The sequence below is a fragment of the Gigantopelta aegis genome, chromosome 5 (genome assembly GCF_016097555.1).
Source record: "Gigantopelta aegis isolate Gae_Host chromosome 5, Gae_host_genome, whole genome shotgun sequence".
NCBI classification, from domain to species: domain Eukaryota; kingdom Metazoa; phylum Mollusca; class Gastropoda; order Neomphalida; family Peltospiridae; genus Gigantopelta; species Gigantopelta aegis.
In genome coordinates, this window is record NC_054703.1 from 17,307,969 (window position 1) to 17,323,963 (window position 15,995).

Below are 15,995 nucleotides of genomic sequence, written 5' to 3' on the forward strand. Positions count from 1 at the left end.
CAGCACAAAAATACACATCGGCAGTGATTAAAAGGGCTCGGGTTGGTCGGAAATATCTTATAAAAAGTTTGTTTTGTTTGACACCACTAGAGCACATTTATATATTAATCATGGGCTATTGGATATCAAACATTTGGTAATTTTGACATTATAGTCTTAGAGAGGAAAACCGCTACATTTTTCTATTAGTAGCAAGGGATCTTTTACATGCACCACCCCACAGGTAGGATAGCACATACCACGACCTTTGATATACCAGTCGTGGTGCGCTGGCTGCAACGACAAATAACCCAATGTCCCACTGACGGGGATCGATCCCAAACTGACCGCGCATTAAGCGAGCGCTTTACCACTGGGCTACGTCCCTTCGGAAACATCTTATAATAGAAGGTGAACTTGGAATGGTGACACTACACAAGGCTTTAAGCATAATAGTGACACTACACAAGGCTTTAAGCATAATCGTGACACTACACAAGGCTTTAAGTATAATCGTGACACAGTCTTATCAGTGTGTGGGATAGCGAACACAGGAGATAGGCCTTGTTGTACTGACAAACTGAGAAACGCCAACACTTTCAGCACCGGCCAGCTGTCAGGCGATATGTTTTATTTAATTCTTCTAGTCCAGATCGGCGTTCTCCACATAACTGGAGGAAGCGCCAGTGGTAAATATTAAAACACTTTTAATTAATTAATTAATCAATTATTGGAAATTAGTAATGTGTTATACATACAATTTATCATTGGAATTGCATATGCTCATTAATCAGGACATTTTAAAAAGACTGTAAAAGTGGCAACCTGTTGTAAGTGATCCCCTTTGGTTACCCGTATCAATAGTCTCGTGTATAGGCAGGTTTTTACTCTCTTGGGAAAGTTTATCCCCAGTAGTCCAATAGCTTAGCTGACTGATGGGGACAGAGGGGATAAAAACATCAATTTTTGTTTGCTGTTTCTATAATTCCTATAATTAGAATTTGTCTTATGAACCAGCCTGTTAGTGATTTGGGACAAATTAAAACTTGATTTCAAGATGGCCACCATTTACAAGACGGTTTTGTCGATATTTTGATTTCTAAATGCTGTCAGACCATAATTCAAACTGCTATATCCATATTTTATTAATGTGTATGATGTATCTGTGATATATCTGACAAACAGTATCTTGATTTCAAGATGGCCGCCATTTACGAGACGGTTTTGTCAATATATTAAGTTCTAAATGCTCCCAGACCACAATTCAAACTGCTATATCCATATTTTATTAATATCTGTAATGCATCTGTGATGTATCTTACAAATGTGATATTAATTTCAAGATGGCCGCCATTTACGAGACGTCTTTCTTGATATCTTGAGTGCTATGTACACATATTTTGTCATCTGTGAAGATGCCAACTTAGCAGTCTTAATTAAATGTAAAGTTACATTTTAATATAGTGGCCATTTTGAATTTTACAAATGGTCCATTGAAACAATTTCAATATACATATGTTGGAACCCAATTTTTAAAAATCACTCCAATATCTCAATTATACTGTATTATAACGTGGATTAATAAAAAATAATAATTACATTTGTCAAAATGTTTTAGATGAAATATGAATTTTTTCACCAGCTTATTAATACTACTAATAAAATATGCACAAATAAAAATAAATATAATGTCTTCTGTATTCAAATATCAACACATTTCGGTAAATAATAATGGATTTTTTTCCACCAGTGCACCACGACTGGTATATCAAAGGAAGCTCAGTCGGTAGAGCGCTCGCCTGAGGTGCTTGCGTCATAGGATCGAACCCCCTCAGCGGATCCATTCTCTGATTGTGTTTTTTTCATGTTCCAACCAGTGGCCCACGACTGGTATATAAAAGCCGTGGTATGTGCTGTCATATCTGTGAAATAGTGCCATTAAAAGATGCCTTGCTGCAAATGGGGGAAAATTACATTTGGTATTTTTAACACTAAGTTTTAACATCGATGTTTGACATCCAATGACCGATGATTAATAAATCAATGTGCTCTAGTGGTGTCAAATAACAAACTTTAACTGATGCAAGGTAACGTCGACAATAGCTTCATGGCGAGTAGTGTAGAAAACGTATCTCTCATTTCTTTCATTCTGTCATGATCGGTGACACATCACTTCAGGGCTGACGATCATGACATGAATATGTACTGAGTAATGCATCTGGAAACATTATATAAAGATAACACCTACAGAAAAAACAGAAATCTTTGGGCAAACTAATTAATAACATACAGGCCTACTAGAGTGAACACAATTTCAAATTAAACTCCCTGGAAAAGGTGTCTAGGCTGAAGGATTCGCAATTATGACGATTTTATTTTTATAAAACTTTAAAAAAACCCTTTTAAATTTAATATCCGTCTGGCGTTTAGTACGCATATGACCTGTCTTATTAGTTGTGATTGAGAAAAAAAAGACACACACACAGAGAGAGAGAGAGAGAGAGGGAGAGAGAGAGAGAGAGAGAGAGAGAGAGAGAGAGAGAGAGAGAGAGAGAGATGGAGAGAGAGAGGGAGAGAGAGAGAGAGAGATGGAGAGAGATATGGAGAGAGAGAGAGAGAGAGAGAGAGAGAGAGAGAGAGAGAGAGAGAGAGAGAGAGAGAGAGAGAGAGAAGGGGAGAGAACAAGGAAAAGCAAATCGATTAGGCACAAATATTAGCAATACACGTTCTCTAGTGTCCAATAATCAGAAGCCTTTTGTTTTCGGTCACGCGATAATTTGACTAGACTATTAACGTTACACAGATAAACGAGTTCTAGATATCTCCCTGGTGTTTTTTCTCATGTCCAGCAAAGGTACAACACTGGGCCGTACATTTGGTTAAGAGTTTCATGGTTAGAATATTCATTGCCATACACCTGTTGTCTTATTAGTTGTTCAAGACGAGCAAGACACAAAGTGTAGGTAGAGATATCAACCAGTAAAACGACTTAGTACATTAGCAATTATACAAGGTGTTAGGAAGAGATATCAGACAGCAAAATACTTAGTACATTAGTAATTATACAAGGTGTTAGGTAGAGATATCAACCAGTAAAACGACTTAGTACATTAGCAATTATACAAGGTGTTAGGTAGAGATATCAGACAGTAAAATACTTAGTACATTAGCAATTATACAAGGTGTTAGGTAGAGATATTAACCAGTAAAATACTTAGAACATTAGCAATTATACAAGATGTTAAGTAGAGATATCAGACAGTAAAACGACTTAATACATTAGCAATTATACAAGATGTTAAGTAGAGATATCAGACAGTAAAACGACTTAGTACATTAGCAATTATACAAGATTGTAAGTAGAGATATCAACCAGTAAAATACTTAGTACATTAGCAATTATACAAGGTGTTAGGTAGAGATATTAACCAGTAAAATACTTAGTACATTAGCAATTATACAAGGTGTTAGGTAGAGATATCAGACAGTAAAATACTTAGTACATTAGCAATTATACACGGTGTTAGCTAGAGATATCAGACAGTAAAATACTTAGTACATTAGCAATTATACAAGGTGTTAGGTAGAGATATCAGACAGTAAAACAAAAACTATATACAATTATACAAGGATTTAGGTAGAGATATCAGACAGTAAAATACTTAGTACATTAGCAATTATACAAGGTGTTAGGTAGAGATATTAGACAGTAAAACAAAAACTATATACAATTATACAAGGTGTTAGGTAGAGATATCAGACAGTAAAACAAAAACTATATACAATTATACAAGGTGTTAGGTAGAGATATCAGACAGTAAAACCAAAACTATATACAATTATACAAGGTGTTTCTTGTTCCCAATTTTATCTCATTAATATTTTGACAGCGATTCATGAGTGCATATCGCCTCGTCAAAATCTTCAAAGAGGTATGTTTTGTGCAGGATTAGATTTGTAAATCAGTTTTAGGAATGGCAATCTCAATACAGACAAAAATATAACATATAGTCCTGATATTTATTGGCAATCCTTCTACAGAAGTAGGATCGTTCTGACTTGTGACAATCCTTGTACAGAAGTAGGATCGTCCTAGCTAGTGACAATCCTTCTACAGAAGTAGGATCGTCCTGGCTAGTGATAAACCTTCTGCAGAAGTAGGATCGTTCTGACTAGGGGCAATCCTTGTACAGAAGTAGGATCGGTCTGACTAGTGGCAATCCTTGTACAGAAGTAGGATCGTTCTGACTAGGGGCAATCCTTGTACAGAAGTAGGATCGGTCTGACTAGTGGCAATCCTTCTACAGAAGTAGGATAGTCCTGACTAGTGACAATCCTTGTACAGAAGTAGGATCGTCCTAACTAGTGGCAATCCTTCTACAGAAGTAGGATCGTCCTAACTACTGGCAATCCGTCTACAGAAGTAGGATCGTCCTGGGCAGTGGGAGTCCTACGGACAGAAGTAAGATAATGTCGTCCACGGGAGTGGCAGTCTTCTTGCCGAGACACGTTGGATACAATACTTAGTAGGCGAAGAAAAATGTAGAATATATCATCCTGGATAGTAACATTCCTATAGTCAGCAGTATGAAATATCATGCAGGATAGTGGTAGTCTAGTAGACAGAAGTAGCATATGTCATCTTGGGTACTACCAGTCCTATAGTCAGCATAATAATATCTCACCCTAGGTAGTGATAGTCCATTAGACAGAAGTAGGATATATTATTCTGGGTAGTGTTAGTCCAGTACACAGAAGTAGGATATATCATCCTGGGTAGTGCTAGTCAAATAGACAGAAGTAGGATATATCATCAAGGGTAGTGCTAGTCCAGTAGACAGAAGTAGGACATATCATCATGGATAGTGGCAGTCCTACACACAGGAGCTTTACCACTGGGTAACGTCCCGTCGACAGAGATTACAGAGTCTGACATGTAGCATGTTAGGCCAAATTCGTTAATGAAAATGGTTAAAACTGACAACACAGGTGTGAGAGAAGGAAATTATGCAAGTGTGTGTGTGTGTGTGTGTCTCTCTCTCTCTCTCTCTCTCTCTCTCTCTCTCTCTCTCTCTCTCTCTCTCTCTCTCTCTCTGTGTGTGTGTGTTCTTCAATTCAACTTGAGTGATTGTTAAAAGGAAAAGTAAATTAAGAATTTACCGCAATTTTGTTTTGGTTAATGCAAGTATGAACCGAAAAAACGATGTGCACACTGTATGACCCGCGTAGAGGGCATACAAAAGTGTGCACATTGTCTTTTTCGGTTCATACTTGCATGAACCAAAAAATTATTGCGATCAAATCTTATAATTAAATGTTTATGCATACTTTAACAATACATAACTGAATTTATTTTGTGTAGCTTTAAATACGCCAGTAGTATTGTTTGCGTAAACTTCATTGATACATAAGAATGCAAACGTTCATTCACTATTATTTGAATCAGGGTAGTAGGCGTGGCTTAATTTTTTTTCGATTCATTGAGATATGAACGAAGAAAAGTAAACACCTCTGGACCAATCAGATTGCCGTAAAGTGTATAGACGCAAAGAAAATTGAATTATAATACATTCATTAACTATATCCTAAAATCTGTGTAGAATATTACGGTTTTAAACTAGTGTTGGTCTGTTTGCAGCGTGCGAGACGACGTACAATGGCCACTGTAGGAGTCTGTTCGGCAAGGCGTGCGCGGCGGGCGAGAAACAGGTGATGAGTCACTGCGGCTTCCTCGCATTCTGCTGCATGCCGTCATCCAACCCAGTCACCGTCCCCCCTGTAGCCGGCACCAGACCACTCAATTCACGTACGTCATTATAGTGTTGTAGTGGCATCAAGCCAGTTAATTCACGTATGTCATAGAGTGTTGTAGTGGTATCAAGCCAGTGAATTCACCTACGTCATAGAGTATTATATAGTGGCATCAAGCCAGTTAATTCACGTACGTCATAGAGTGCTGTAGTGCCATCAAGCCAGTTAATTCACGAACGTCATAGAGTGCTGTAGTGCCATCAAGCCAGTTAATTCACGTACGTCATAGAGTGCTGTAGTGGCAGCAAGCCAGTTAATTAACGTACGTCATAGAGTGTTGACGTGCCATCAAACCAGTTAAATTCACGTACGTCATAGAGTGGTGTAGTGCCATCAAGCCAGTTAATTCACGTACGTCATAGAGTGTTGTAGTGGTATCAAGCCAGTGAATTCACGTACGTCATAGAGTGTTGTAGTGGTATCAAGCCAGTGAATTCACGTACGTCATAGAGTGGTGTAGTGCCATCAAGCCAGTTAATTCACGTACGTCATAGAGTGTTGACGTGCCATCAAGCCAGTTAATTAATGTACGTCATAGAATGGTGTAGTGGCAGCAAGCCAGGTACTTCACGTACGCCTTGAGTTATATAGTGGCATCAAACCAGTTAATTTACGAACATCATAAATAGATGTGGTGGCATCAAGTCAGTTAATTCACGTACGTCATAGAGTGATGTAGTGGCATATATTCAGTTTAGTAACGTAAGCCATATAATGATGTAATGACACCAAACCAGTGAATTCACGTACATCACAGAGTGATGCAGTGACATTTATTCAGTTAATTCACTTACATCATACAGTGATGTCGTGGTATCAAGTCAGTTAATTCAGGCACGTCAAAGAATGATACAGTTACATATAGCCAGTTAGTACATGTTCTGTGCTAACGTTCACAAACTATTGGAGTGTTCGAAGAGGAGGTTGTTGCCTCTGAACCACTTTGGTACAATTGATTGATACAAATTAATAATAAAACTATACATTATGCTAATTGGAATTCAAGAGATATTACAAATGTACACGATATGTTTGATCTAGATGGTAACCTATTCAGTTATGATACCTTTTGTGAGTTTTATGGGTTTCATCCTCCATTCATAATTTTTGAAGGGTTAAAAGCTACTTTACTTAAAAGATGGCCATTTCTCTCTTCGAAACCTCTTTCAGAAAGCTTCCTCTTTTCGCCAAAACATGTCTATATTATTGCAAAGAACAAAAAAGGATCACAGCATATATATAAAAATTACCTAATGTAAACTCGTTTTCGTCACCAAAGTATATCAGTAAATGGGAACATGACTTGGCTATAGAAGAGGACTTTAACTGATGGAACAAAATTAACAGTCTTGTTTTCAACAATACAAAGGACACTAGGTTAAAGTGGTTTCAGTATAGAATAACACAAATAATTCTTCCAACAAATAAGTTTTTATTTGATATTAAACAGGTAATTAGTCCAAACTGTAGCTTCTGCAATGAGTCAGTTGAAACTTATTTGCATCTATTTTATTATTGTACTCATGTTCAGTCCATACTTAAAAGTTTGCAAGAATGGATAGCAGTAGCCACTGGTATCTCTGTGTGTTTCTCTCCAAAAGAGTTTCTTCTTGGAATTCCAGAAAAATAAAACACAATAACAAATATTATTATTATTTTGACTAAACAGTTTATATATCACTCTAAATTTACAAAGAAAAAACTTTTTTTTTTGAGCATTTGAAACATATAATACACAAATATTATATTTTAGAAAGAATATCATACTGTAATAAAAATAAACATGAAGAATTTCTGAACAGATGGGATATCTGGTCAAATCTGTTCTTGCAGCTTGAACCAGTCTAGACAGAAACCATTGTTTGTATTATATCTTGGGATGTGAATCGGTAAATGTTACTATATTAACTTGCTTTTGGTGTTGGTGACACTTTGTAAAATGTATGTACCATTCTAAATGTTGTTACATATTGAAGATGGTGAATAAAATATTTAAATTAAAAAAAATAAACCCACAAACCCCCACAACTATTTGAGTGTTCCACAACGTGATCATTTGGTTTACCGCAAAACGCACGAACCAGTATATGGTACGTTATTCATGGTTTGACTGACTGGATGCAGCCTTGGTGTTCTACTTGGCAACCAGCCAATTCATTATCACGTCATAGAGTCCAAAGAAAGAAAGAAATGTTTTATTTAACGACGCACTCGGCGCATTTTATTTACGGTTATATGATGTCAAACATATGGTTAAGGACCACACAGATATATAGAGAGGAAACCCGCTGTCGCCACTTCATGGGCTACTCCTTTTGATTAGGAGCAAGGGATCTTTTATATCATAGAGTCCAATGGCTGACCGAAGCCGATCAATTATTGTACGTCATAAAGCGTTGTACAGCCAGTGATTTCTAGGGCGTATAGTCCAGTGGTAAAGCGGTCGCTTGATGCGCGGTCGGTCTAGGATCGATCCCGTCGGTGGGCCCATTGGGTCATTTCTCGTACCAGCCAGTGCACCACGACTGGTATATCAAATGCCGTGGTATGTGCTATCCTGTCTGTGGGATGGTGCTTATAACAGATAAGCGGGTTTCCTTTCAGACTGTATGTCAAAATTACCAAATGCCTGAGGTCCAATAGCCGATGATGAATAAATGAATGTGCTCTAGTGGTGTTTTTAAACAAAACAAACAAACTCTAGTACATCACGTAGCCTTGGAGTTAGCACCAAGCCAATTCGTTCTCGCATGCCACAGAGTTGTGGCAATCAGAAGCCGATTAATGCTCATACGTCAGAAAGTATTGTCTCTTATAACATCAAAAATAACTTTTAAGTATTATATATTGTCCACATATTTATTTACTCTCTGTTTCCGTCTGTCCACCTCTCTCTCTCTCTCTCTCTCTCTCTCTCTCTCTCTCTCTCTCTCTCTCTCTCTCTCTCTCTCTCTCTTCTTTCTGTGCCTCTGTGTATCCGTCTATCTCTCTGCCTCTCTCTATCCTCCTCCAGTCCCTCCCCTCTCTCTCTCTCATCACTAATGTTTCTTCATTCTCTCGTTCTCTCTCTCTCTCTCTCCTCTCCCTCTCTCTCCTCTCTCTCCTCTCTCTCTCTCTCTCTCTCTCCCCTCATCCTCTCTCTCTCTCTCTCTCTCTCCTCTCTCTCTCCTCTCTCTCTCTCTCTTCTCTCAAATCTATCTCTTCTCTTTCTTTTTGTGTTTTATATCTTTCTCTCTCTTGTATCATCTCTCTCTCTCTTCCTCCATCACTCCCCCTCTCTCCTCCTCTCTCTCTCTCTCTCTCTCTCTCTCTCTCTCTCTCTCTCTCTCTCTCTCTCTCTCTCTCTCTCTCTCTCTCTCTCTCTCTCTTATGGATTTGCGGGTTACCTCCTTGTTTTAACAGTCTATTGATGCGTCGTTGAATACCTCTTATTTGTTTTTAGCTCACTGCGGCAAACCTCTTGTTAGCCATGCTCATAAAATAGTAGGTGGGACAGTCGCTCCACGCGGTGGCTACCCATGGCAGGTACGTTCGAGGATATTTGTTCTCCTTCTATTTCATTTCATTCATTTTAACTTACTTTTGTGCCTATATCCATTATAGGTTCAAGCACGCTGCAATGGGCACACGCACCTCGGCTATCTGGACTGTCTGTCCAGGACAGTGGATTAGTTGTTAGTTGTTAGTGAGAGAGAAGAGGGTGTAGTGGTCTTACACCTACCCACTGAGTCGTTAAAACTCGCTCTGGGTGGGAGCCGGTACCGGGCTGCGAACCCTGTATCTAAATAACCTTATATCCGATGGCTTAACCACGACACCACCGAAGCCGGTTTTTGGTTCTATACCTCCTCTACAGGTATGGCTATACCAAATAAAATCCCATAAGCGACCATGTTAACGTTTGTGTTTAAAAACACTATATGCAATATTATAACAACCAAACCAAATCCATAAATATGAAAACTACAACTCCAACCTCAAAGTATTAACTGAAGAAAATGGTACCTTTCATGGCTCATTTTCGGTATAACCAGATGTTTTTACAACACCCCTAGTAATTTAAAGTGACAGATCCTAGTTTTTAAACATTACCGCGATTTCCCCACACTATTAAGAGCTGTTTTTGACAATTGAAATCAAACATTTATTAATTTTTATTGTTCACATTATTCATTTCCGAACATCCGAAGTGTTTCTGGTCACACCGGTGTTTGTAGTAGGCCTACAATGAAATTATTTTTTCTAAAACGCACGTTTCTCTAACAAGTAACTGTTAAGGTCAGTTCATATTTCGATTGCCAACCTCATGCGAAATTGAAATTACATTTTTTTGAGGTAAACTAAAAAGATTTGAACGACCGGGCAATAAAAGCACACTGAATTGACTGAACAATGAGGATTAGGTTTGATCAGAAGCAGGACTGGGCGAGTCAAATACTCGCTCACAACAGTCGGCGCTGAACGAAAGGAAGGAAATATTTTATTTAAGGACGCACTCAACACATTTTATTTACGGTTGTATGGCGTCAGACATATGGGTATGGACCACACAGATATTGAGAGAGGAAACCCTCTGTCGCCACTTCATGGACTACTCTTTTCAATTAGCAGCAAGGGATCTTTTATATGCACCATTCCTCAGACAGGGTAGTACATACCACGGCCTTTGATATGCCAGTCGTTGTGCACTGGCTGGAAGAGAAATATTCCAATGGGCCCACAGACGAGGATCGATCCCAGACCGACCGGAGTCGGCGGTGAAGTATACATCTAGCTTTATATAGACGATCGCTTGTCTATTTTACGAGGGTATTTCCCCGTTTCAACGACACAGACTCTTGTTACACTCTTTAGAGAGACGATCGCTTGTCTATTTTAAGAGGGTATTTCCCCGTTTCAACGACACAGACTCTTGTTACACTCTTTAGAGAGACGATCGCTTGTCTATTTTACGAGGGTATTTCCCCGTTTCAACGACACAGACTCTTGTTACACTCTTTATAGAGACGATCGCTTGTCTATTTTACGAGGGTATTTCCCCGTTTCAACGACACAGACTGCATATAGATGTATTACTGGTTTGTAGATTAACCAAACTTTGTGTTCATTTTCACACACTGAAACTAGGGTGTGCGACTTTAATTCTTATATCTAATTAATATCCACGCACTCTGTCACTGACACACGTCTCGGCTGTCTAGGCTGTCTTCCCAGGTCAGGGGGAGGATATCATAGAAATGATATCATGTCACTCTGCCTTCGATATAGCAGGCAAAACAGGGACATGGATGCCCAAAAGATGTAGATGTTAAAGTAGCAATGTTAAGTTTAAAAAAATCAATTAAGCTTTGAAATATCTAGCACACTAAAATTCAATTCAGGGTGCGAAGAAAGCACATTTCCCCTCTAACTCTTCAGTGACATGTTCAGGAATATCATTTTTGAAGCTGCCGAGTTAGTCAGAAACGAATGTCTGTTACAGGTCAGCGACATGGGAATCAAGTACAGTGATTGGTGATAAATGTGAGTGTGTTGGGTGTAAAAAGTAATAGTTTCATCTGGGTAAAACAAATATGCTATTTTATTTCATCTAGTACCAAGTAGCCTTGTGCTTGAATGTATAGGGTACCTGTTAAAAAAGTACTCAAATTTTGTGCGGAACTAGGGTAGTCATAGACGCTTCCCGTTATCTCTGAAATGAGTATCTTGACCCCCAATTTATTCTGATTCACTTTAAGGGTGAGGGGTGGTAGTGTTTATATCCGTGGCGTTTATGTCGATTGATACACTGCAGGTAGGAGTTTTAGCCACATGTTACTGTTGTCGTCTATGGGATTTGATTTGGTAGTATACACCCTACAGATCACAGTTCTCTTCCCGGAAATATACCCTCTCATGTAGTCTGCTGTTTTAACCGGCCTCTGTGGTGTCGTGGTTGAGCCATCGGACATAAGACTGGTAGGTACTGGGTTCGCAGCCCGGTACCGGCTCCCACCCAGAGCGAGTTTTAACTACTCAATGGGTAAGCGTGAGACCACTACACCCTAATCTCTCACTAACCACTAACAACTAACCCACTGTCCTGGACAGACAGCCCAGACAGCTGAGGTGTGTACCCAGACAGCGTACTTGAACCTTAATTGAATGTAAACACGAAAATAAGTTGAAATGAAATGAAAATGAAATGCTGTTTGACTGTGATTATTTCATAGCAGACGGCTTTAAAGTGGCAACTATTAAGACTATAGTTAACATGGGAGAGCATGTGATTATTTCATAGCAGACGGCTTTAAAGTGGCAACTATTAACACTGAAGTTAACATGGGAGAGCATGTGATTATTTCATAGCAGACGGCTTTAAAGTGGCAACTATTAAGACTGTAGTTAACATGGGAGAGCATGTGATTATTTCATAGCAGACGGCTTTAAAGTGGCAACTATTAACACTGAAGTTAACATGGAAGAGCATGTAGTTTGCAAACGTGTAACTTGTTGACATTGAAGACTTTTTTTGTGGTAATTCCGGCCTATGAAAATATAGTCTTTTTGTGTAAAGTGGGCCAGGTTTAGTGGGTGTGTTTGTTTAAACGAATATATCCTGGGAGAAAGAGCTGGACAACAGGGGTTGTCCTTTACATGGTATGCCCCCCCCCCCCCCCCCCCACCCGCGGCAGGCAAAGGTGCTTACTAAAATCAACGGGCTTACTGATATTAATAGCCACTAACGCAATATCCAAACATATAGCGTAAATAATTGTGGTCTGTGGTCTAATATTATCCTCTGCACAGGCCCGTAGGAACCACTGGCGTAGCCAGGATTTTATATTTGGGGTGGGGTGGGGGTGGGGGCAACATAAATATGGGGGAGGGGGAGCAACACACATGTATGTATGTATGATTTTATAAAATCTAATACACTTTAAAAACAAAAAAGGTTTGATTAGGAGGCAATAGACCACTTGACCACCCCCCTCCCCCAGCCCCTCGCTACACCACTGGTAGGAACGATGTCTGGCCTATGTTCAGGCAGCCGTTTTTCAAACGTTCGCAAAACTGTTTTGATGGACTCCCGCTGCGGTAATTCGGTTTATTGCGTGGCGTAAAAAGCAGCCACCCGAACGTTAGCTATAGTGGCAAGCGGTTGACTGAACGTGCCCCAGGAATATTGTGTGTGAGTGGGGGGGGGGGGGGGGGGCACAACCGTATGTGGTGTCACAGCCTCGTGAGGGGAGAGGGGGCGCCAGCCATATCTTTACAAAAACTCGGTACATTTTCGTCCTCGAGTGCAAAGGTGGGAGGGTCACAGTCAATTACCCGTGTCCTAAGGGTCTGCTGTACCATTGTGGTCGCGGTTTTTTTTTTTTTTTTTTTTACATGGCGTAAGCACTATTTTACGAAAAGGTTAATCGCCTTATTTTATCGACTGGTACTTCTGCTTTCACTTTCCAGGTTTCGCTTCAATACAACCAACAACACTTGTGTGGCGGCACCCTGATTGATGACCAGTGGATCGTCACGGCGTCCCATTGTTTTGACGAGTGCGTACCCACATTACCATTCTTGTGACGCTAGAAAAAAAAGAAAAAAGAAAAAAAAAGAAGAAATGTAAACGTCCCACTGTTGAAGACTCAGTCCCTAGTGTATAGTTATTAGGCAGTGTAAAATATTTCCAGCTATTACAGCTTGTTGTTCACTTAAACACTGATGTAGGAAGCGGGAGGGAGGGGGCAAGGGGGGCATGTATCCCCCCCACTTTGCTTGATCCAGTAGCAGCAGCGATGGTGTGTGTGTGTGTGTGTGTGTGTGCGCGCCCCACACTTTTTGGCACCTTTCTACGCCACCGTTAAATGACACAACTTGTTACTTAAATGACTAATTTTGCCAAACACCACACGTTGGCTGGTCACCCTGCTGTTTTAATAGCTCAGAATACATGTTTTATGAAACAGAAAGGTAAGCCCGCAAACAAGGTTAGAATCAGGTTAACTAATCATTTTTAAGCAACACACACTAAAATATAAATGAAAACAAGAGCACAAGCTTGCAGTGAATATATATTTTATTATGATACAAGCACAAACACTTTTAATGTACATATATTTTTAACATTCAAGGAGAACCTGGTTAATTGTAAATAAGTAGGATTGATAAATAAATGGGACAACCGGCGAATCGTCCGGTAGTGCCCGAAACTTTAAAAAAGAAAAAGAAAAAAGGTAAACCACATCATATTCAGGATTTTCCAAAGAAAAATACATGAATCTAATATGATGTAAGCAGGGGTATTCCTCTCTCTCTCACCCCTCTCTCTCCCCCCTCTCTCTCCCCCTCTCTCCCCCTCTCTCTCTCTCTCTCTCTCTGTATATGCAGTTCCTTTCTGAAGACAAGATGAAACATGTAAAAGGAGATTATTTCTTATAATTATTTTTAAATACACATATACTGTACACTTGTACACACACACACACACACACACACACACACACACACACACACACACACACACACACACATTTATACATAGACCTACATATTCCAAACATACTATTATACTAATAGCTAAAGTGTTCTGACTGTTTTACTTTGATGTTTGCATCCTAGCATCTTCCACGTGAGGGGCTGGACGGCGGTGCTGGGCATACACAACCGCTACAGCATCTACACGAGTCAGATCCACGACGTCACTCGCATCGTGCGCCACGCCGACTACACCAAGGCCGACAACGGTCACGACATAGCCATGGTCAAACTCAGCAAACCCGTCGACATCACCGGAACTTACGTCAGACCTGCCTGTCTTCCCTGGAACGAAGACTTCACCAACGACGTGTGCACCGTCACTGGCTGGGGTTCAACCCATACAGGTGGGGTGGTACTAGGCCTGCTGTAGAATTCATCACCCACCACCCACACAGTTATGTTAAAGTTTAAACCAACTAGGCATAGTGAAACAGATCCACCAGAAATAAATAATAATTACGGTGTATCTAGTCCCAGAGGTCACGCAGACTAGCACTGGGGTCAATGTTGTAGCGGGCGGGGGTGGGGGGATGGAGGCACTGTATTAAATGTTATAAAATCATATATACATGCATAATTACACACATACACACATACACACATACATGCATGCATGCATGCATACATACATACATACATACATACATACATACATACATACATACATACACACACACATACACACATACATACATGCCTCGATAGCTCAGAACATATCGTGGCAAGTCTGCAAGTTGCGGGCGATTCTTTGCCACAGTTTCGAATCCCAGCAACGGCATGGTACAATTTGTGAGGCCAGAAACAATTTAATTATCCACTGAGCCAGTGCGTTAATATTCATGTATGTAAGAGTCAACCATGACATACATACAATATATAAATATTCATACATCAATACATACATAGTATGTGTTGCCTCCCCCTCAATAGTGGTCCCCCCCCCCCCCTTTATATAAAATCCTGGCTACGCCAGTGACTAGGGTAAAGGGAGCGGATATATATGAATGGTATTTATAATAATATAATATAAGGATTTTCCCGAAATGAAAAAACCCAACCCAAACAACCCATATGCCAGTAACTAAACATCATGAAAGAAATTTGGGAGGGCGTTAAATTACAGAACGAGCAAGCGCAGATCCAGGAATGGGTGAGGGTGGTGGTGTCGAAAATTCGTTAATCCGCGCGTGATGAGCCAGTGGTAGGGTAGATGGCGTGAGGGTGGGGGCGTTCTGCAGCTGTGAATGAACACGTGATCTGCATCTCCGCCCCCCCCCCCCCCCCCGGTCCTGCGGGTTAGGCTATGTGGCGACTGCAGATTTCCTGTCTCTTTACTAAACACGTGTCGAAATAACCCTAACTATTTAATATTAGCCGTACTTCAAACTTTGCCGTGGTATAGTCAGACGAACATGCATTTTCTTTTCTTTCTATCAGATGGTCCGGGGACGCAGTACTTGAGAGAGGTCAACATTCAAGTGATCTCCAACAGTCGGTGTAAATATTTCCTCGGTAACGTCATCTTCAACCACAATCTGTGTGCTGGCATCACTGCGGGGGGAAAAGACGCCTGCCAGGTCTGTAAAGATTGTCAACCATCCGTCAATCTCCGGTAGTCTCCGTGAACGTTAGACCATCATTCAGCTATTATGACACGTGCTTACACCAATTTAAGGTTCAAGCAC

The 15,995-nt window shown here is 40.1% G+C and overlaps 1 protein-coding gene across 1 annotated transcript in view; it reads left to right on the plus strand.

Annotated features, from left to right (window-relative positions):
- Nucleotides 1-536: 536 nt before the first annotated feature.
- Nucleotides 537-15,995, plus strand: part of LOC121372978 (polyserase-2-like) — a 30,072-nt gene continuing 14,613 nt past the window's right edge. The window contains exons 1-6 of the mRNA XM_041499417.1: nucleotides 537-668; nucleotides 5,618-5,785; nucleotides 9,233-9,315; nucleotides 13,240-13,328; nucleotides 14,392-14,654; nucleotides 15,748-15,887. Of these exons, the coding sequence (XP_041355351.1) occupies nucleotides 605-668; nucleotides 5,618-5,785; nucleotides 9,233-9,315; nucleotides 13,240-13,328; nucleotides 14,392-14,654; nucleotides 15,748-15,887 (807 nt within the window). The 5' untranslated portion in view covers nucleotides 537-604. The remainder of the gene's footprint in view (nucleotides 669-5,617; nucleotides 5,786-9,232; nucleotides 9,316-13,239; nucleotides 13,329-14,391; nucleotides 14,655-15,747; nucleotides 15,888-15,995) is intronic.